Source organism: Oncorhynchus mykiss, chromosome 9, assembly GCF_013265735.2.
Source record: "Oncorhynchus mykiss isolate Arlee chromosome 9, USDA_OmykA_1.1, whole genome shotgun sequence".
Taxonomy (NCBI): domain Eukaryota; kingdom Metazoa; phylum Chordata; class Actinopteri; order Salmoniformes; family Salmonidae; genus Oncorhynchus; species Oncorhynchus mykiss.
In genome coordinates, this window is record NC_048573.1 from 28,636,821 (window position 1) to 28,659,772 (window position 22,952).

The window sequence follows — 22,952 nt, forward strand, 5'->3', positions numbered from 1 at the left end:
ATTATGATCCAATGCCATGTCCATGTAAAGAACTGAGTCGTGTAAGACTACATTGGTAAATGGAGACGGGACTAGAACGGAGCCTTGAGGTGCACCAAAACGGTTTACTAATGTGAAATCCAGAAAATGTGTGGCTAATGAACTGTTTATGGAATCTAAATGTCTATATAGGGTTGCTACTACCTTTCTAATCCTTTCCAGTGCCTTTTGGTCTCGTGAATTTGATATTTTTCTTCTTGTTCCCTTACCTCATCTCTCCTTTGTCTCTGTAGCGCTCGTCTTCGACATGACCTGCTTTTCTTCCTCTTCTCTACTGGGCCAATGCTAGTAATCTTTCTCTTCCTCCTCTTATTCTCCTCCTCCCTCTCTTTCGTCTTGTGGTAATTATCCCTCTGTTTCTGCAAGCAGGCCTGGTGAGATATAATGTTGCATGTCATATGGTTACTGGTCTGCAGTGGCTGCTTGGCGTCTCACACTCTGTGTTGCCTGTTTACACTCACAGTCTCGCTCTATAATCACTGTTCACGTCCTATCCCAGTCAGGCTCTTATGATTGTCCATTGCTGCCAGTGTTGCCTGAAATCCTTCCTCTGAAATCATTTTGCATTGGGGCCACTCGATGTTTGGCAACACCCGTGTCCTGCACGAGAGTGTGGATGCCTGTGCGTGTACACATCAAATCAAACTTTATTTGTCACATGTGCCGAATATAACAAGTGTAGACCTTACCTTTGAAATGCTTACTTTACAAGCCCTTAACCAACAGTGCAGTTCAAGAAGAGTTAAGAAAATATTTACCAAATAAATTTAAGTAAAATAGTACTCGTTAGTCATGGTTTTTTATTTATTTCACCTTTATTTAACCAGGTAGGCAAGTTGAGAACAAGTTCTCATTTACAATTGCGACCTGGCCAAGATAAAGCAAAGCAGTTCGACACATACAACGACACAGAGTTACACATGGAGTAAAACAAACATACAGTCAATAATACAGTATAAACAAGTCTATATACGAAGGCAAAAAAAAGGCCATGGTGGCAAAGTAAATGCAAGTACAACACTGGAATGGTAGATTTGCAGTGGAAGAATGTGCAAAGTAGAAATAAAAATAATGGGGTGCAAAGGAGCAAAATAAATAAATAAATACAGTAGGGAAAGAGGTAGTTGTTTGGGCTAAATTATAGGTGGGCTATGTACAGGTGCAGTAATCTGTGAGCTGCTCTGACAGTTGGTGCTTAAATCTAGTGAGGGAAATAAGTGTTTCCAGTTTCAGAGATTTTTGTAGTTCGTTCCAGTCATTGGCAGCAGAGAACTGGAAGGGGAGGCGGCCAAAGAAAGAATTGGTTTTGGGGGTGACCAGAGCGATATACCTGCTGGAGCGCGTGCTACAGGTGGGAGATGCTATGGTGACCAGCGAGTTGAGATAAGGGGGGACTTTACCTAGCAGGCTCTTGTAGATGACATGGAGCCAGTGGGTTTGGCGACGAGTATGAAGCGAGGGCCAGCCAACGAGAGCGTACAGGTCGCAATGGTGGGTAGTATATGGGGCTTTGGTGACAAAATGGAGTGCACTGTGATAGACTGCATCCAATTTGTTGAGTAGGGTATTGGAGGCTATTTTGTAAATGACATCGCCGAAGTCGAGGATTGGTAGGATGGTCAGTTTTACAAGGGTATGTTTGGCAGCATGAGTGAAGGATGCTTTGTTGTGAAATAGGAAGCCAATTCTAGTTTTAACTTTGGATTGGAGATGTTTGATGTGGGTCTGGAAGGAGAGTTTACATTCTAACCAGACACCTAGGTATTTGTAGTTGTCCATGTATTCTACGTCAGAGCCGTTCAGAGTAGTGATGTTGGACAGGCGGGCAGGTGCAGGCAGCGATCGGTTGAAGAGCATGCATTTAGTTTTACTTGTATTTAAGAGCAATTGGAGGCCATGGAAGGAGAGTTGTATGGCATTGAAGCTTGCCTGGAGGGTTGTTAACACAGTGTCCAAAGAAGGGCCAGAAGTATACAGAGTGGTGTCGTCTGCGTAGAGGTGGATCAGAGACTCACCAGCAGCAAGAGCGACATCATTGATGTATACAGAGAAGAGAGTCGGTCCAAGAATTGAACCCTGTGGCACCCCCATAGAGACTGCCAGAGGTCCGGACAGCAGACCCTCCGATTTGACACACTGAACTAGAAGTAGTTGGTGAACCAGGCGAGGCAATCATTTGAGAAACCAAGGCTGTCGAGTCTGCCGATAAGGATGTGGTGATTGACAGAGTCGAAAGCCCTGGCCAGATCAATGAATATGGCTGCACAGTAATGTTTCTTATCGATGGCGGTTAAGATATCGTTTAGGACCTTGAGCGTGGCTGAGGTGCACCCATGACCAGCTCTGAAAGCAGATTGCATAGCAGAGAAGGTATGGTGAGATTCGAAATGGTCGGTAATCTGTTTGTTGACTTGGCTTTCGAAGACATTAGAAAGGCAGGGTAGGATAGATATAGGTCTGTAGCAGTTTGGGTCAAGAGTGTCCCCCCCTTTGAAGAGGGGGATGACCGCAGCTGCTTTCCAATCTTTGGGAATCTCAGATGACATGAAAGAGAGGTTGAACAGGCTAGTAATAGGGGTGGCAACAATTTCGGCAGATAATTTTAGAAAGAAAGGGTCCAGATTGTCTAGCCCGGCTGATTTGTGGTGGTCCAGATTTTGCAGCTCTTTCAGGACATCAGCTGACTGGATTTGGGAGAAGGAGAAATGGGGTAATTTGAACATATAGGTAGAGGTGAAGTGACTATGCATAGGTAATAAACAGCAGCAGTGTACAAAACAAATAGGGGGGGGTCAATGTAAATAGTCCGGTGGCCATTTGATTAATTGTTCAGCAGTCATATGGTTCGGGGGTAGAAGCTGTTGAGGAGCCTTTTGGTCCGGTACCGGTACTGCTTGCCATGCAGTAGCAGAGAAAACAGTCTATGACTTGGGTGGCTGGAGTCTCTGACAATTTTTTGGGCTTTCCTCTGACACGCCTATTGTATAGGTCTTGGATGGTAGGAAGCTTGGCTCCAGTGATGTGCTGGGCCGTACGCACTACCCTTTGTAGCGCCTTACGGTCAGATGCCAAGCAGTTGCCATATCAGGCAGTGATGCAACTGGTCAGGATGCTCTCGATGGTGCAGCTGTGTAGAACGTTTTGAGGATCTGGGAACCCATGCCAAATCTTTTCAGTCTTCTGAGGGGGAAAATGTGTTGTCGTGCCCTCTTCACGACTGTCTTGTGTTTGGACCATGATAGTTCGTTGGTGATGTGGATACCAAGCAACTTGAAGCTCTCGACACGCTCCACTACAGCCCCGTCGATGTTAATGGCGGCCTGTTTGTCCACCTTTTCCTGTAGGCCGTGCTCAGCTCTTTTGTCTTGCTTGTTCTCCTGGCACCACACTGCCAGGTCTCTGACCTTCTCCCTATAGGCTGTCTCATCGTTGTCGGTGATCAGGCCTACCACTATTGTGTCGTCAGCAAACTTAATGATGGTGTTGGAGTCGTGTTTGGCCAGTCATGGGTGAACAGGGAGTACAGTAGGGGACTAAGTACACACCTCTGAGGGGCCCCAGTGTTGTTGATCAGCGTGGCAAACGTGTTGTTGCCTACCCTTACCACCTGGGGGCGGCCCGTCAGGAAGTCCAGGATCCAGTTGCAGAGGGCGGTGTTTAGTCCAAGGGTCATTAGCTTATTGATGAGCTTTGAGGGCACTATGCTGTTGAACGCTGAGCTGTAGTCAATGAACAGCATTCTCATCCTAGGTGTTCCTTTACACCATGGATCTTTATCCATGTACATGCAGTATAGTATGCATGGTGTTAAAGTATGGGTTGTCACTCACAATAAGAACACTGTCATTCAAAGATTCAGCAGAGAAGAATATTTTCCAGTTATATGCCACAAATGTTTATGGCACTAGATTGATGTGAAGCATAAATGAAGAGTATTCTCCCAGATTTAACAAAACACCCTATTGGCAGATGACGAAAGTCCTTAAGCCCTCCAAACCCAACCCAAAACCCAAGCATTTCGCCACACCCGCAATAGCATCTGCTAAATATGTGTGACCAATAACATTTGATTTGATTTTATCTGTATAATATCATATAAACTGTGTGATTTGCCTCTCCCTGATGGCAGATAGGGAGACATTTAGTTAATGTCTGTCCCAATCGTTCCAGCAACGCTCTGGCTAGGGCCAAAACCATGGAGCCCAGCCACAGCCTGTAATTTCCCTGCAGCGCCAATTATGTTCGCTCCCAGCCAAAGCCAATGAACTGTGGTGAGCAGAGTCGCTGAGAAGAACTCCACCGCGGGGACAGACGCGGATGGTTTTGAAGGGTTGTGTGTGTGTGTGTTTTGAGGGTTGTTTGTGTGTGTGTACGTGCGTGCATACCTGCGTGCGCGTACGTGCTCGTGTACATGTTGCCTGTCTCCACAGTAGTCCCCAAGTCACCCCTCGCAGGTTAACCTAGCATAGCGTTATCATTCATTCACTCGCTGCTCATGTGTCAATGATATTGACTCAATATGGTGGTGGTTGCGCTGTTGATGGGTTGCCAGGTTGGAGGTTCTGCGAGGTCATGTTGATCCAAACTGGCAGCCCATCCACGCCCCCATGCAGTGTGTGGATATCCCTGGATATGCCGTTCTGAATGGGCGTGTTACCTAACACAATGGATGCGTCTCACAATGGATGCGACGATGGCAATCGACCAATGGCTGTAGTCAAGTACTGTACAGCTATCTGTGTACCGAGCCGTTGCCTTTTTCCCCCGCGACTTTTCTGTCAGTCATGGTGCGTGTGTTTCATACTGCGTGTGTTTCATACTGCACGATGATCCATCTGCTGATGTAACAGAGTGTAACACGTTTTTGAAATGAATTGCCATTGACATGACCTGTTCAATCTTGCTCCCATGCTTGAAATGAGCATGAACTGATGATGCATTGTTGTAACTAAACAGTGCTGTCGTTGTGTGTCTGGTCTTCCTCTTCCTGTAGGTTATGAGGGAGGTGTGCAGCAACGGAGGGGACTCAGATGGAGCAGGCGCCGGGTCTCCTGTACATAAGCCCGACCTGGAGAAGGTAAGGAGCAGAACGCCGGGTCAGGCACAGAAAGACACAGTTGCACACACCAGCGAGACGCAAAACTCAGAATCAAAACGAACATGTGCACAAACACATCAACGTGAAGGTAAGGACATACATACATACATACATACATACATACATACATACATACATACATACATACATACATACATACATACATACATACATACATACATACATACATACATACAGTTGAAGTCTGAAGTTTATATACACTTAGTCATGAACTTGTTTTTCAACCACTCCACAAATTTCTTGTTAACAAACTATAGTTTTGGCAAGTCGGTTAGGACATCTACTTTGTGCATGACACAAGTAATTTTTCCAATAATTGTTTACAGACAGATTATTTCACTTATAATTCAGTGTATCACAATTCCAGTAGGTCAGAAGTTTACATACACTAAGTTTACTGTGCCTTTAAACAGCTTGGCAAATACCAGAAAATAATGTCATGACTTTAGAAGCTTCTGATAGGCTAATTCACATCATTTGAGTCACTTGGAGGTGTACCTGTGGATATATTTCAAGGCCTACCTAAAAGTGCCTCTTGGATTGACATCATGGGAAAATCAAAAGAAATCAGCCAAGACCTCAGAAAAAAAAATTGGAGACCTCCAGATGTCTGGTTCATCCTTGGGAGCAATTTCCAAACGCCTGAAGCTACCACGTTCATCTGTACAAACAATAGTATGCAAATATAAACACCATGGGACCACGCAGCCATCATACCGCTCAGGAAGGAGACACGTTCTGTCTCCTAGAGATGAATGTACTTTTGTACGAAAGGTGCAAATCAATCCCAGAAGAACAGCAAAGGACCCTGTGAAGATGCTGGAGGAAAAGTACAAAAGTATCTATATCCACAGTAAAACGAGTCCTATATTGACATAACCTGAAAGGCCGCTCAGCAAGGAAGAAGCAACTGCTCCAAAACCGCCATTAAAATGCCAGACTACGGTTTGCAACTGCACATTGGGACAACGATCGTACTTTTTGGGGAAATGTCCTCTGGTCTGATGAAACAAAATAGAACTGTTTAGCCATAATGAACATCGTTATGTTTGGAGGAAAAAGAGGGAGGCTTGCGAGCCGAAGAACACCATCCCAACCATGAAGCACGGGGGTGGCAGCATCATGTAGTGGGGGGGGTTGCTGCAGGAGGGACTGGTGCACTTCCCAAAATAGATGGCGTCATGAGGAAGAAAAATTATGTGGATATACTGAAGCAACATTTCAAGACATCAGTCAGGAAGTTGAAGCTTGGTCGCAAATGGGTCTTCCAAATAGACAATGACCACAAGCATACTTCCAAAGTTGTGGCAAAATGGCTTAAAGACAACAAAGTCAAGGTATTGGAGTGGCCATCACAAAGCCCTGACCTCAATCCTATAGAAAATGTGTGGGCAGAACTGAAAAAGCGTGTGCGAGCAAGGAGGCCTACAAACCTGACTCAGTTACACCAGCTCTGTCAGGAGGAATGGGACAAAATTCACCCGACTTATTGTGGGAAGCTTGTGGAAGGATGCCCGAAACGTTTGACCCAAGTTAAACCATTTAAAGGCATTGCTACCAAATCCGGATTGAGTGTATGTAAACTTCTGACCCACTGGGACTGTGATGAAAGAAAAAGCTGAAATAAATCATTCTCTCTGCTATTATTCTGACATTTCACATTCTTCAAATGAAGTGGTGATCCTAACTGACCTAAGACAGAGAATTTTTACTAGGATTAAATTTCAGGAATTGAGAAACTGAGTTCAAATGCATTTGGCCAAGGTGTATGTAAACTTCAGTCAGGCTACCTCTGGCGAGCACATGGAGGGCTGTGCGGCCCCCCAAAGAAATGCCACCCCACACCATGACTGACCCACCGCCAAACCGGTCATCCTGGAGGATGTGTGATTGACTTGGAGTTACATTGTGTTGCTAAGTGTTCCCTTAATTTTTTTGAGCAGTGTGTGTGTGTGTGTGTACACACACACACACACACACACACACACACACACACACACACACACATTGTATATATATATACACACATATATATATGTGTGTGTGTGTATATATATACTGTGTATGTATGTATGTATACAGTCACGGGAAATACTTGCATTTACAGTGCCTTGCGAAAGTATTTGGCCCCCTTGAACTTTGCGACCTTTTGCCACATTTCAGGCTTCAAACAAAGATATAAAACAGTATTTTTTTGTGAAGAATCAACAACAAGTGGGACACAATCATGAAGTGGAACGACATTTATTGGATATTTCAAACTTTTTTAACAAATCGAAACCTGAAAAATTGGGCGTGCAAAATTATTCAGCCCCTTTACTTTCAGTGCAGAAAACTCTCTCCAGAAGTTCAGTGAGGATCTCTGAATGATCCAATGTTGACCTAAATGACTAATGATGATAAATACAATCCACCTGTGTGTAATCAAGTCTCCGTATAAATGCACCTGCACTGTGATAGTCTCAGAGGTCCGTTAAAAGCGCAGAGAGCATCATGAAGAACAAGGAACACACCAGGCAGGTCCGAGATACTGTTGTGAAGAAGTTTAAAGCCGGATTTGGATACAAAAAGATTTCCCAAGCTTTAAACATCCCAAGAAGCACTGTGCAAGCGATAATATTGAAATGGAAGGAGTATCAGACCACTGCAAATCTACCAAGACCTGGCCGTCCCTCTAAACTTTCAGCTCATACAAGGAGAAGACTGATCAGAGATGCAGCCAAGAGGCCCATGATCACTCTGGATGAACTGCAGAGATCTACAGCTGAGGTGGGAGACTCTGTCCATAGGACAACAATCAGTCGTATATTGCACAAATCTGGCCTTTATGGAAGAGTGGCAAGAAGAAAGCCATTTCTTAAAGATATCCATAAAAAGTGTTGTTTAAAGTTTGCCACAAGCCACCTGGGAGACACACCAAACATGTGGAAGAAGGTGCTCTGGTCAGATGAAACCAAAATTGAACTTTTTGGCAACAATGCAAGACGTTATGTTTGGCGTAAAAGCAACACAGCTCATCACCCTGAACACACCATCCCCACTGTCAAACATGGTGGTGGCAGCATCATGGTTTGGGCCTGCTTTTCTTCAGCAGGGACAGGGAAGATGGTTAAAATTGATGGGAAGATGGATGGAGCCAAATACAGGACCATTCTGGAAGAAAACCTGATGGAGTCTGCAAAAGACCTGAGACTTGGACGGATATTTGTCTTCCAACAAGACAATGATCCAAAACATAAAGCAAAATCTACAATGGAATGGTTCAAAAATAAACATATCCAGGTGTTAGAATGACCAAGTCAAAGTCCAGACCTGAATCCAATCGAGAATCTGTGGAAAGAACTGAAAACCGCTGTTCACAAATGCTCTCCATCCAACCTCACTGAGCTCGAGCTGTTTTGCAAGGAGGAATGGGAAAAAATGTCAGTCTCTCGATGTGCAAAACTGATAGAGACATACCCCAAGCGACTTACAGCTGTAATCGCAGCAAAAGGTGGCGATACAAAGTATTAACTTAAGGGGGCTGAATAATTTTGCACGCCCAATTTTTCAGTTTTTGATTTGTTAAAAAAGTTTGAAATATCCAATAAATGTCGTTCCACTTCATGATTGTGTCCCACTTGTTGTTGATTCTTCACAAAAAAATACAGTTTTATATCTTTATGTTTGAAGCCTGAAATGTGGCAAAAGGTCGCAAAGTTCAAGGGGGCCGAATACTTTCGCAAGGCACTGTATATATGTATATATATATATACATACATACATACATACATACATACACACACACACACACACACACACACACACACACACACACACACACACACTGTATATATACACACACACATATATATATATATTTATACACTGCTCAAAAAAATTAAGGGAACACTTAAACAACACAATGTAACTCCAAGTCAATCACACTTCTGTGAAATCAAACTGTCCACTTAGGACAACACATTGACAATAAATGTCACATGCTGTTGTGCAAATGGAATAGACAACAGGTGGAAATTGTAGGCAATTAGCAAGACACCCCCAATAAAGGAGTGGTTCTGCAGATGATAACCACAGAGCACTTCTCAGTTCCTATGCTTCCTGGCTGATGTTTTGGTCACTTTTGAATGCTGGCGGTGCTTTCACTCTAGTGGTAGCATGAGACGGAGTCTACAACCCACACAAGTGGCTCAGGTAGTGCAGCTCATCCAGGATGGTACATCAATGTGAGCTGTGGCAAGAAGGTTTGCTGTGTCTGTCAGTGTAGTGTCCAGAGCATGGAGGCGCTACCAGGAGACAGGCCAGTACATCAGGAGACGTGGAGGAGGCCATAGGAGGGCAACAACCCAGCAGCAGCCCCGCTACCTCCGCCTTTGTGCAAGGAGGAGCACTGCCAGAGCCCTGCAAAATGACCTCCAGCAGGCCACAAATGTGCATGTGTCTGCTCAAACGGTCAGCAACAGACTCCATGAGGCTGGTATGAGGGCCCGACGTCCACAGGTGTGTGTTGTGCTTACAGCCCAACACCGTGCAGGACGTTTGGCATTTGCCAGAGAACAGCAAGATTGGCAAATTCGCCACTGGCGCCCTGTGCTTTTCACAGATGAAAGCAGGTTCACACTGAGCACATGTGACAGACGTGACAGTCTGGAGACGCCGTGGAGAACGTTCTGCTGCCTGCAACATCCTCCGGCATGACCGGTTTGGCGGTGGGTCAGTCATGGTGTGGGGTGGCATTTCTTTGGGGGGCCGCACAGCCCTCCATGTGCTCGCCAGAGGTAGCCTGACTGCCATTAGGTACCGAGATGAGATCCTCAGACCCCTTGTGAGACCATATGCTGGTGCGGTTGGCCCTGGGTTCCTCCTAATGCAAGACAATGCTAGACATCATGTGGCTGGAGTGTGTCAGCAGTTCCTGCAAGAGGAAGGCATTGATGCTATGGACTGGCCTGCCCGTTCCCCAGACCTGAATCCAATTGAGCACATCATCATGTCTCGCTCCATCCACCAACGCCACGTTGCACCACAGACTGTCCAGGAGTTGGCGGATGCTTTAGTCCAGGTCTGGGAGGAGATCCCTAAGGAGACCATCCGCCACCTCATCAGGAGCATGCCCAGGCGTTGTAGGGAGGTCATACAGGCACGTGGAGGCCACACACACTACTGAGCCTCATTTTGACTTGTTTTAAGGACATTACATCAAAGTTGGATCAGCCTGTAGTGTGGTTTTCCACTTTAATTTTGAGTGTGACTCCAAATCCAGACCTCCATGGGTTGATAAATTTGATTTCCATTTATCATTTTTGTGTGATTTTGTTGTCAGCACATTCAACTATGTAAAGAAAAAAGTATTTTATAAGAATATTTCATTCATTCAGATCTAGGATGTGTTATTTTAGTGTTCCCTTTATTTTTTTGAGCAGTGTATATACACACACATATCCCTGTATGCTGCCATAGGGCCCCTCGCCTGTGTTCCCTAATAACAAGCAGGATGCCAGGGCAGCACATTGCAGTAAAAGCTGTAATTGTTGTGCCAAATAGCACTTAATGACAGCTCTGGCACAGTGTGTGTAGGGAGGTGAAGGAAGAGTGTGTTATTGGATTTCAATAGCCTGGAGAAAACAGGTAAACTTACTGGAACTGTTGGAGCCTTATTGTACAGAGCTTGTGTGTGTGTGTGTGTGTGTGTGTGTGTGTGTGTGTGTACGGTGGTGGAAAATTAGGCAGATCAGAAGGAGTTTAATGACAAACCGCTCCCTAGCTGGCACAGTACACAGAAGCCTAGCCTAATTATTTCAACCATAACATGTTGCAGATGCTCTCTGAGATTCTCTGTGGGTACAGTGTGTGTTTTATGTATATGGTTGTGTGTGTGTGCGCGTCTCTGTCTTTCTCTCTCTCGCTCTGTGTGTGTGTGTGCGCGTCTCTCTATTTCTCGCTCTGTGTCTGTGTGTGTGTGTGTGTGTGTGTGTGCGTATGTATTTCTCTCTCTCGCTCTGTGTCTGTGTGTGTGTTTGTCTGTTTTATATTTCTGTCTGCATGTGTACCACCCTGCATCCCACTGCTGGCTTGCCTCTGAAGCTAAACAGGTTTGGTCCGGGTCGGTCCCTCGATGGGAGACCAGTTGCTGCTAGAATTGGTTTTGGAGGGCCAGTAGGAGGCACTCTTTCCTCTGTTCTAATTATTATTTGTTTTTGAATGCCCCAGGGCAGTGATTGGGAGCGTTGCCCTGTGTAGGGTTCCGTCTTTTGTATGGGACGTTAAACGGGTGTCCTGACACACTGTGGTCACTGAAGATCACATGGCACTTATTGTTAACCCCGGTGTCCTGGCTAAATTCCCAATCTGGCCCTCATACCATCATGGCCACCTAATCAGCCCCAGCTTCCAATGGGCTCATTCATCCCCCCCTCCTCTCCCCTGTAACTATCCCCAAGGTCGTTGCTGTAAATGAGAATGTGTTCTTGGTCAATTTACCTGTAAAATAAGGGTTAAATATATATTTTTTAATGTAAATATCTGTCTAACAGTTCTAACTCCTCCATTGCAGAAGGTGTCATGTGATAGGCCGAGCTCAGATGGCGAGCCGCCCCATGAGAACGGACACACCGTCACCGACTGTAAGGACCAAGGTGAGACCAGGGAAGGGTCTGGAATACTTTGATAGCTACAGCACATCATACTGGGTTAATGGCATTCTGGTTTTCTGGTTTTGAACACACACTCTTGATATTGGTGTGAAAGAATCTCTTCTCAATTGGGCTTTCCCTTGGTTCAATACTGTCCCTCTGGAAGTTAAATGAGTAATGGCATGTAAGCCATGTTTTAGCTCTAGATTCATATTCTTTATCCTTTAGTCTTCAAGATGCACTATGCAGAAATCGCTCTGCCATTTCCTAGTTGCTAGAATTTGAGTTGTTTTGAGTCATTTCAGTGACAAAACAAGTAAGTATTGTGTAGAGAATCATTGTACCATCTAAACCGCTGTGAAATATCTTATTCATAACCAAAAATATTGTATTTTCAGCTGTTTGAAGCTGGTGGAAAGTAATAGAACAAAAACTAAACTTAAGACCGGGAAGCATAGAAATAGAGCACATAGAACGGATCTACCACTTTTTAGACGTTCGCTCAAAAGAGAATGACGGATCTATAACACACTTTTCTATGTGAATTTGGTCAGGTCGACCAAAAAGTTACATACAGTATTGCAGCTTTAATGCTCATGAAGCCTTGTGTTTCTTCAGCGTTGACCCAGCTGTAAATCCCTCTATACTCTATGTTGATTGGAGATGGGGTGTATTTTCTTCAGGGTCAGAGCAGCTTGTGTGTTCAGGGGAGTATGATTGAGATTAGCTACAGCAACAATGGACTTGAGCATTTGGATTTATTCAACGTTTAGTTGATATGGATCCTTTTTTCCTGCACCCAGTACCAAGACAGCCGAGATGCTGTCTAAAATGCAGGATGGGATTGTTCAGCGTCTGCTTGCTCGACAAGCTCAATTCCGCGGGGTTCACATGTTCATTTCACTTGTCGAGACCTCTTGTTTGGATTCTCTGGAATTTAGAGCTGTTTGTGTTTGGTTTCATTACTCACAAACCAACGCTCTCTCTCCCCAGGCTGTGATTAATAGACCTGTGTCTAATAGTTTGCATATCACAGCTGGGAAACCGTGATTGTTGTGGAAATATGCACACGATCTCTGACTGATGGCTTTTGACAGATTGCTGTAAGTCTATGCATTTGTAGTGCTCCCTCTGGTGAGACCAATTGTGAGGGTATTATGATACTGCCCTCTGGAGGATTGGAGGGGTAATGCTGCTTGGCTACCACTTTTATTCCCCAACTTTCATTCATAAATTATTATTTGATGCCCAATCCCAAATTGACCCATATCCCCTACCCCTACCCCTATATGGTAAAGCTCCACAATGCCCTCTGATAGGCTAGGATGAATATTTGCCATATTGCTTGCACTCCTCCAATCCTCTCATATCTAGTTCCCACGGAGTAGGGGTGGGTGGTGGCTTGAGTCCATACACTATGTCACCAGTGGCGAGCCAGTGGTTGATGATATCACCTCATATCTCTACAGTACCACTGCATCTCCAAGCCTAACAACTACCACAGACCCACTCTTCTCACACCATTTCACCCCAGCTGCCCACTTTCTGAGGGGAGAACAACGAGTCTCCAAACCCCCTTTTTCAGCTTAATCAGCCACATTCCTTCCATGGCTGGTAAGAAGCGAACTTGACTCAGTGGAATCAAATTAGCCTGATCAGAGAGTTTCCGTCCTGTCTTTCATGGCAAACAGAAGAGGAAAATTATTATAATCATTCAAAGTGAAGCTCTTTCACACATGTGTGTCTGGCATCCTACCTTAGGCCCGAAGTCTAGAGTGAGTGTGTGTGTGTGTGTGTGTGTGTGTGTGTGTGTGTGTGTGTGTGTGTGTGTGTGTGTGTGTGTGTGTGAGAAATAAATCACTAGCAGGGGTTGGGCAGAAATGGCCACATATTTGATAAGATTTGTCGCCATGGTAGATATCATCACTATCAGGGTAACGGGAGTTGAGTTGATTCCTGCAGGGCAGCGGAGGTGTGTGTGTCTTACGTCTGTCTGCGTCTTTCTGTGTGTGTGTCAGCGTAAGCGTCTGTCTGCAGAAGCACTCCAGACTCGGAGCGTCAGCTGCTTCACTACGATGACATCATTCACAGGGAATTTTGCACCCCTGCCTCAGAAAACCCCTCTCTTCTTTCTGTCTCACTATTGTGTCCGTCTCCACAAAGGAAAATGGGACCTCCACAACTTTGTGAAGGGGGAGTTATACTATATTCTGTAGTAATTAATGGATATTAACAGGTAATAATGTACATGGGTATGATGCAGATAATCAAACTCTGCAGATATTGGGAGAATTTAAATATTGCAGTTTTCTTAAGACAAAAGATTATAGGAATATGCACTACTTTCTAGTCAGTGAATCTCCCTGTCACACACTATACATACAAATCATTTTATGGCCATTTCCATCATCTCTTCTCAACTATGTGACATCTATTCTTGTCATTCTGTCTGTGGCTCATCTCTCGTTTACCCTTCTGGCAGTTTCCAGAGTGGATCTCTTCGACCAAACCCTGCTCACCGCAGACCACACAATCCAAACAACCCTCAGACGACCAGCAGATTTTCTATTCAGACACACAGAGAGACAGGCTTTATGACCGGGTTTAGTCCAGTTTAGCGGTATTTACAGGAGAATGTGCACTGTCATTGTGTCCGTGGGCCTCTTCGGTTAGTAGAATTGAGGCCTAATTACTGACCTAAATATTCAAATGATATGACAATCTGGTCAAATAGCTGATGTAATATTTTTTTCATTCTTAAAGGTGAAATTACCTTGAAGGTCTAGCTCTCTGACATTGCATGTCTCTCTTTGCTCTTTCACTCCCTCTCTCTCTCTCTCTCTCTCTCTCTCTCTTCCTCTTCTCTCCCTCTCCCTCTCTCTTTATGCCTCTCTCTCTCAGGTAAAGGAAAGAAGGACTCTCAGAAGAGTCAGAAGGGAGGCACGCTGGGAAAAGGGGCGGGAAAGAAGATAACTAAGATAATTGGCCTGGGCAAAAAGAAGCCGTCCACTGACGAACAGACATCTTCAGCCGAGGAGGACATACCCACCTGTGGTAAGACACCTCTTAGGGGTTAGAGCACATCTGGGGTTTAGAGGTCAACCTACAGTGGCAAGAAAAAGTATGTGAACCCTTTGGAAATACCTGGATTTCTGCATAAAATGGTCATAAAATTTGATCTGATCTTCATCTAGGTCACAACAATAGACAAATACAGTCTGCTTAAACTAATAACACACAGACAATTATACATTTTCATGTCTTTATTGAGCACACTGTGTAAAGATTCACAGTGCAGGGTGGAAAAAGTATGTGAACCCTTGGATTTAATAACTGGTTGACCCTCCTTTGGAAGCAATAACCTCAACCAAACGTTTTCTGTGGTTGCGGATCAGATCTGCACAACGGTCAGGAGGAATTTTTGACCACCAACTGTTTCAGTTTCGCAATATTCTTGGAGTGTCTGGTGTGACCTGCTCTCTTGAGGTCATGCCACAGCATCTCAATCGGGTTGAGGTTAGGACTCTGACTGGGCCACTCCAGAAGGCATATTTTCTTCTGTTGAAGCCATTCTGTTGTTCATTTACTTCTGTGTTTTGGGTCGTTATCCTGTTGCATCACCCAACTTCTGTTGAGCTTCAATTGGCGGACGGATAGCCTAACATTCTCCTGCAAAATGGCATGATAAACTTGGGAATTTATTTTTCCGCCTATGACAGCAAGCTGTCCAGGCCCTGAGGCAACAAAATAGCCACAAAACATGATGCTCCCTCCACCATACTTTACAGTTGGGATGAGGTTTTGATGTTGGTGTGCTGTGCCTTTTTTTTCTCCACGCATAGTGTTGTGTGTTCCTTCCAACAACTCAACTGTTTCATCTGTCCACAGAATATTTTGCCAGTAGTGCTGTGGAACATCCAGGTGCACTTTTGCAAACTTCAGACGTGCAACAATATTTTTTGGGGCATCAGTGGCTACTACCGGGATGTCCTCCCATGAACACCATTCTTGTTTAGTGTTTTACGTATCATAGACTTGTCAACAGAGATTTCTGTAAGTCTTTAGCTGACACTCTAGGATTATTCTTAACCTCATTGAGCATTCTGCGCTGTGCTCTTGCAGTCATCTTTGCAGGACGGCCACTCCTAAGGAGAGTAGCAACAGTGCTGAACTTTCTCCATTTATAGACAATTTGTCTTACCATGGACTGATGAACATCAAGGCTTTTAGAGATACTTTTGTAACCCTTTCCAGCTTTATGCTAGTCAACAATTCTTAATCATAGGTCTTCTGAGATCTCTTTTTTTCGAGGCATGGTTCACATCAGGCAATGCTTCTTGTGAATAACAAACTCACATTTTTTTGTGTTTTTATAGGGCAAGTCAGCTTTAACCAACATCTCCAATCTTATCTCATTGATTGGACTCCAAGTTAGCTGACTCCTGACTCCAATTAGCTTTTGGAGAAGTCATTAGCCTAGGGGTTCATACTTTTTCCAACCTACTGTCATGACGCTGGCCTGGGGGTAGGTTTATGACAGTCATAAATACCTCTTCCCCCCTTTTTCCTCTCTCTACCCTACTGATGTGACTATTGAAAATCCCTTGGTTAACATAGGGATTGTGGGAACATCAGAAGTTGGGGGGAAATTAACCATATTTTGGTAATCCGACCAGTTGAACATATGCGTTGGTACTTAATGAATATGTTGTCAGTTCGGTTGTCATCTGAGACATTCTCATCAATGATAGGATGACATAAACGGTACAGTGGAAAGTCTACACATTATAGTTATCAGATTCACATGGAATTGTTGTGCAATTTAAATGTTTGAATATACAATTATTGGTGAAAAGATTCAATGTAATTTTAGCTTCCAAATGAGAGATTTGGCTTTTCATAAGGTTAGGGCTCTGCTCAAACAGTGGCCCATTCCTGGTGAAGAGACATGGGTTATAAAACTATGAAAACACACCCTTCTCCCTCCACTATATAAAGCCTTGACGAAAAATGTTATCTCCTGTTCAGAGGACGTGAGGACGACGGCCCATACGTTTAGAAGGATTAACATGTCAACTACAGAACTAAGCCAACCTCAGCGAGAGCTTTGGATGTGAATGGTATGAACTTTGAACTCTTATTCACTAAGGAAGTGAGACATCCTAGCAGTTGAGTTAGCAACAGCAGCTAAAAACGTGGGCTAGGAAAGGACAGGTGGAGTATCCCATCTACCACCCAATGACGACACTACAACGTTTCCTGTTCACCACCAGAGACACTCTTCAAAGGACATAGGACTCTGTTGAGCAACACGGCCATCCATCTACCACCAAACTATTGTAGCGCAGCTCAGAGTAAATATTTATTGCATTTTCCTTTTCCAAATGGGCGGTAATTTAGAATGCATAAGATACTATATTGACGATAGAGTAGCTGCCTAATGAGAGACATCGCTTCCCCCTTTGTTCCTCAGTTTTCCCGCTCTTTCACTCAAACTCAATCCCCCTTTTCTTTGTGTAACCAGCTGTCATATCTGTTCCGTCCGCTAGGGACGTTTTCCTTTATGACATCATTTGTAATCAATGTACGATTCATTCTGTGTATATGTAATTCTGTGTGATTGATGAGGTATTTAGTAAATTAACAATTAAACCCAATTTTGTATTGCTGATTCAACTTGTTAGCCAGGGTTCGTGAAGATATCTGAAAGTTGTAAATTCTTGTTTGAGACTGAAATAAGGTGACGATTAATATTGACTGCTATTGATGTAAAATATTACTAGGTCTTGAAGAGTTTATTCGGAAGATAACAGCTCTATAAATATTATTTTGTTGTGCCCCGACTTTCTAGTTAATTACATTTACATGATAAGCTCAATCAGGTAATATTAATTACAGAGAAAGGATTTTATAGAATAGCGACACGACACTACACTGTGCATGTTTAAATTATGTATTCAATATAGACAAGAAAAATACAATAATTTGTGTGTTACTAGTTTAAGCACACTATGTGTGTCTATTGTTGTGACTTAGATGAAGATCAGATCAAATTTGATGATCAATTTATGCAGAAATGCAGGTAATTCCAAAGGGTTCACATACTTTTTCTTGCCACTGTATATAAAGGGTGGATTTGGTCGTATAGGTATTGTTATATAGAGGGCTTATAGAACGAATGGGGACACGTTTTGAATGAGAACAGCCAGAACTACAGCTATAGACTCATTTTCTGGTCTGCTGTTTCGCTATTGGCCATTTTACCCCACCCTTTTGTCCTAACTGGTCCGTCTTGTCTGATTGACAGGCTACCTGAACGTGATGTCCAATAACCGCTGGCGTGAGCGTTGGTGTCGTCTGAAGGACAACCAGCTGTTGCTCCATAAGGACCGCGCTGACCTGAAGACCCATATGGCCAGCCTGCCCCTCCGAGGCTGCGAGGTCAGCCCCGGGCTAGACTCCAAACACCCCTTCGCCTTCCGCCTGCTCCGCAATGGACAGGAGGTGGCTGTACTGGAGGTAGGTTGGCGGTCAATTGGCTCGGGTGGAGGTTAGTCTTAGGTTCAGATCTAGGATCAGCTTACCCTCGCCAACTCTGAACCTTCATGGTCATCAGGTCTGACCTTAGATCAGTGTCGTAGGGCAATTTTGTCCTACGGCACTGTGAAGTGCTAATGTTGTAGTGATAGTACGGATTGGATGGGAAAAAATTATGGAAAGTTATCTCTTGTTTTATCATTTTTTGTTGTTGAAGTTTATACATAGGTACACCTGTTTTCTAAACCAATGAATAGTATTAACATAAATATATAGATACTAGTTTCTTTAAATTAGCGTAATAATCTCTAACCCACCTCTCCTCTTCTCTCCAGGCGTCCTCCTCAGAGAGTATGGGTCGGTGGTTGGGGGTGCTGCTCGCTGAGACTGGTTCCACCACAGACCCTGCTGCCCTGCACTACGACTACATAGACGTAGAGACTACCGCTAACGTCATCCAGCTGGCCAAGCAGTCCTTCTGGTTAGACACACACATACACGCGTGCGCACACACACACACTGCCGTTTTTCCCTCATCAATCTACACACAATACCACATAATGACAAAGCAGAAACGGGTTTTTAGAAATATTACATTTTCGTACTTTGTTGAAGCACCTTTGGTAGCAATTACAGCCTCGAGTCTTTTGGGGTATGATGCTACAAGCTTGGCACACCTGTATTTGGGGAGTTTCTCCCATTCTTCTCTGCAGATCCTCTCAAGCTCTGTCAGGTTGGATGGGGAGCGTTGCTGCACAGCTATTTTTAGTTCTCTCCAGAGATGTTATATTGGGTTCAAGTCCGGGCTCTGGCTGGGCCACTTGTCCCGAAGCCGCTCTTGCATTGTCTTGGCTGTGTGCTTAGGGTCGTTGCCCTGTTGGAAGGGAACCTTTGCTCCAGTCTGAGGTCCTGAGTGCTCTGGGGCAGGTTTTCATCAAGGATCTGTCTGTACGTTGCTCCATTCATCTTTCCCTCAATCCTGACTAGTCTCCCAGTCCCTGCCTCTGAAAAACATCCCCACAGCATGATGCTGCCACCATGCTTCTCTGTAGGGATGGTGCCATGTTTCTTCTAGACATGACACTTGGCCTTCAGGCCAAAGAGTTCAATCTTGGTTTCATCAGACCAGAGAATCTTGTTTCTCATGGTCTGAGGTGCCTTTTGGTAAACTCCAAGCGGGCTGTCATGTGCCTTTCACTGAGAAGTGGCTTCTGTCTGGGCACTCTACCATAAAGGCCTGATTGGTGGAGTGCTGACGAGACGGTTTTCCTTCTGCAAGATTCTCCCATCTCCGCAGAGGATCTCTGGAGCTCTGTCAGAGTGACCATCAGGTTCTTGGTCACCTCCCTGACCAAGGATCTTCTCCCCCGATTGCTCAGTTTGGCCGGGCGGCCAGCTCTAGCAAGAGTCTTATATGTTCCAAACTTCCATTCTTAAATGGAAGTTTGGAAGCCACTGTGTTCTTGGGGACCGTCAATGGTGCAGACATTTTTTGCTACCCTTCCCCAGATCTGTGCCTCGACACAATCCTGTCTCGAAGCTCTACGGACAATTCCTTCGACCTCGTGGCTTGGTTTTTGCTCTGACATGGACATTCAACTGTGTGACCTTATATAGAAAGGTGTGTGCCTTTCCAAATCATGACCAAGGCGGACTCCAATCAAGTTGTAGAAACATCTCAAGGATGATCAATGGAAACAGGATGCACCCGAGCTCAATTTTGAGTCTCATAGCAAAGGGTCTGAATACTTATGTAAATAAGACATTTCTGTTTTTTATTTGTAATAAATTTGCTAAAAGTTTTGCTTTGTCATTATGGGGTATTGTGTGTAGATACATTTTCATTTCTCATCTATCTAATCAATTTTAGAATAAGACTGTAACATAACAAAATCTGGAAAAATGGTCTGAATACTTTCTGAATGCACCGTACTTATCACCCTATTGGGGATCTCAGAAAAAGCAAATATTTTTTGGGGCAGATAATGTATGTTTTTGAATCCCAAAAAGTATGTGTGGTGTTCCCTCAGCCGCTCAGACCCCCGTTCAGTTAGGAATGGACATCTCTGGACCAATTTATTTCCCGCTCTCTGGCCATTTGATGTGTCACTCTGACCAACAGGGTTTTCACAAAAGCACTGTGTGCAGGCCAGTCCTCCCCACACAATAACACGATACACTTTGCAAGGGCTGGATAAAGCGTTTGCATACCCAAGGGAGCACTAAATGTCTGAACTGTTATTTGTTTGATGCCGGCAATATATGAGACCGCTAATACACCGAGTGTACAAAACATTAAGAACACCTGCTCTGTCCATTTAAATAGGCTGACCAGGTGAATCCAGGCGAAAAGTTATGATCCCTTATTAAGGTCACTTCCTAAATCCACTTCAGTCAGTGTAGATGTAGGGGAGGAGACATGTTAAAAAAAAGATTTTTAAGCTTCGATACAACTGAGACATGGATTGTGTGTGTGTGCCATTGAGGTTGAATGGGCAAGACCCAGCATTTAAGTGCCTTTGAACAGGGTATGGTAGTAGGCGCCAGGCGCACCAGTTTGTGTCAAGAACTGCAACGCTGCTGTGTTTTTCACGTGCAACAGTTTCCCCGTGTGCATCAAGAATGGTCCACCACCTAAAGGACATCCAGCCAACTTGACACAACTGAGGGAAGCAATTAGAGTCAATATGGAACACAGCGTCTCTGTGGAAACGCTTTCGACACCTTGTAGCTTCCATGCCTCGAGTAATTGAGGCTGTTCAGAGGGCAAAAGTGGAGGGTGCAACTCATTAGGAAGGTGACCTTAATGTTTTGTACACTCAGTGTAAGTGTCCAGCTATAAAGGTCCTTCATGGACAAACCTCTCCATATTCCCCACTCTAGACTCCACGTGTTGTATAAGCGCTTTGCTTTTGGACTATAACAACTTTTTACATGTCGATTCCCTGATGTATTATCACTCACTCATGGATATGTGCATTTTCTCCTCAGCTTCACTAGTAAACGTGTTGTATCTCCCAACCCCTATCTGGACAACCCTGTGAACGGTTATGCCTGCCCCTCTGGAATGGCACTGCACTATGATGATGTGCCCATCAATGGAACGGTAAGGACACACACACACACACACACACTGAGAAAACAAACAAATTAGCGCACATATTTCTGCAATATCTCAGCAACTATTATATCTGGATGCTGCGCTGCTTGTGATGGCTTGCATCGGGTATCTTTCTGTTTCTCTTCCTCTTTCTCACTCTAATCCGACTTTGATTAATAATTGTGCAAGTGCTTTCCTCTGCTCTAGCTCACTTTTCTGTAACAATAACAACCCTTTGGCTTCCTCTCTTCTTTTCTCTTTTTTCCCCTTTTCCTGACTTTTTTTGTTGTTGCTCTTTTTCAAATGTACTCCTTCCCTTTATTCCCTTTTCATGTCCTTGTTTCTCTTATTTTTCTCTTTATTTCCTTTAATCTCCTCCTCCGTTTCCTCTCCTCTCTGCATGCCTACCTCTAACATAAGGACCCAGAGGCGTTATACTCCAGCCCTGCCACCGGAGGGCGACGTCTGAGAGAGGAGGTGTTGTATGAGGATGCTGACCTCTATGAGAACATGCCTTCGCCCAAACTGGCCGCCCGCTACTCCCCCAAGCCCAGCCGCCTAGCCTCTTCCTCCAGCCACGGCAAAACCCCTGGCCCTGTTAAATCCAAATTCCTCTCCTCCTCTTCCTCAGCTAACACTAACACTAAAGCCGGTACTCAGGTGACTAACGCTCTGCTGTCTTAACATTAACGCAACCTTAATTAATTAAGTGTGTCAAGAACTGCAACGCTGCTGGGTTTTTTCACTCTCAGCAGTTTCCCGTGTGTATCATGAATGACCCACCACACAAATGGCATTCCAGACAACTTGACACAACTGTGGGAAGCATTAGAGTCAACACGGGCCAGCTTTCCTGTGGATTGCTTTCGACACCTTGTAGAGTACATGCAGCGACAAATTATAGGCTGTGCTGTGGGGTAGGGGTGCAACTCGGTATTAGTGAGGCGTTTGTAATGTTTTGTCCCCTCCGTGTGCTAGTGTGTCTTTGCTGAGGGAGAGGTAAGCGGTATGCCTAACAATGGGCAGGGGGAGGGATTCAATCATGGGATTTGAGTCTCAATTCTTATTACATTTATTATTCCTGCAGAAACATTTAATGTAATGGTGTTGATACTGGCCACCCAGAATCCAGGTTTTGAGACATTATCCTCAAAATCCCCGCTAGCTTAGTCCTGCTGTAGTGCAGCTCTTACTAAAAAATACTCTGTCCGGTATTGAGTATCTGGGAGTTAGTTAGGGTCTGAGACATTGACCATGCAACACTTTAGCTAGAGGCCTGATATCGGATTGAGAGAAGTAAGAGGGGATCGAATATCTGCAGTGTGTTTGGCAGCGTATCTGTGGGAGCACTTCAGACCACCCAGATGATAGAGGCTTTTCCTCCTTTGTGTGTGTGTGTGTGTGTGTGTGTGTGTATGTGTGTGTGTCCTCTGTGTGTTTATACTGCTCCTTGCCTTTACAACGACCATCGCCTGCATGCATGTATGTAATTATATTTTTATAGCCTACATGGATGTGAGTTGGA

General features: G+C 44.4%; 1 protein-coding gene across 4 annotated transcripts in view; it reads left to right on the top strand.

The window, feature by feature from the left end:
- LOC110531878 (actin filament-associated protein 1) overlaps positions 1 to 22,952 on the top strand; it is a 109,866-nt gene that overhangs the window by 83,052 nt on the left and 3,862 nt on the right. For 3 of the 4 annotated variants that reach the window (XM_036987777.1, XM_036987778.1, XM_036987776.1), the window contains 7 exons: positions 5,033 to 5,116; positions 11,712 to 11,793; positions 14,692 to 14,844; positions 18,098 to 18,309; positions 18,663 to 18,808; positions 21,319 to 21,433; positions 21,848 to 22,087. In XM_036987777.1, coding sequence (XP_036843672.1) covers positions 5,033 to 5,116; positions 11,712 to 11,793; positions 14,692 to 14,844; positions 18,098 to 18,309; positions 18,663 to 18,808; positions 21,319 to 21,433; positions 21,848 to 22,087 — 1,032 coding nt within the window. The remainder of the gene's footprint in view (positions 1 to 5,032; positions 5,117 to 11,711; positions 11,794 to 14,691; positions 14,845 to 18,097; positions 18,310 to 18,662; positions 18,809 to 21,318; positions 21,434 to 21,847; positions 22,088 to 22,952) is intronic. The other variant, XM_036987779.1, reaches the window with a different exon arrangement.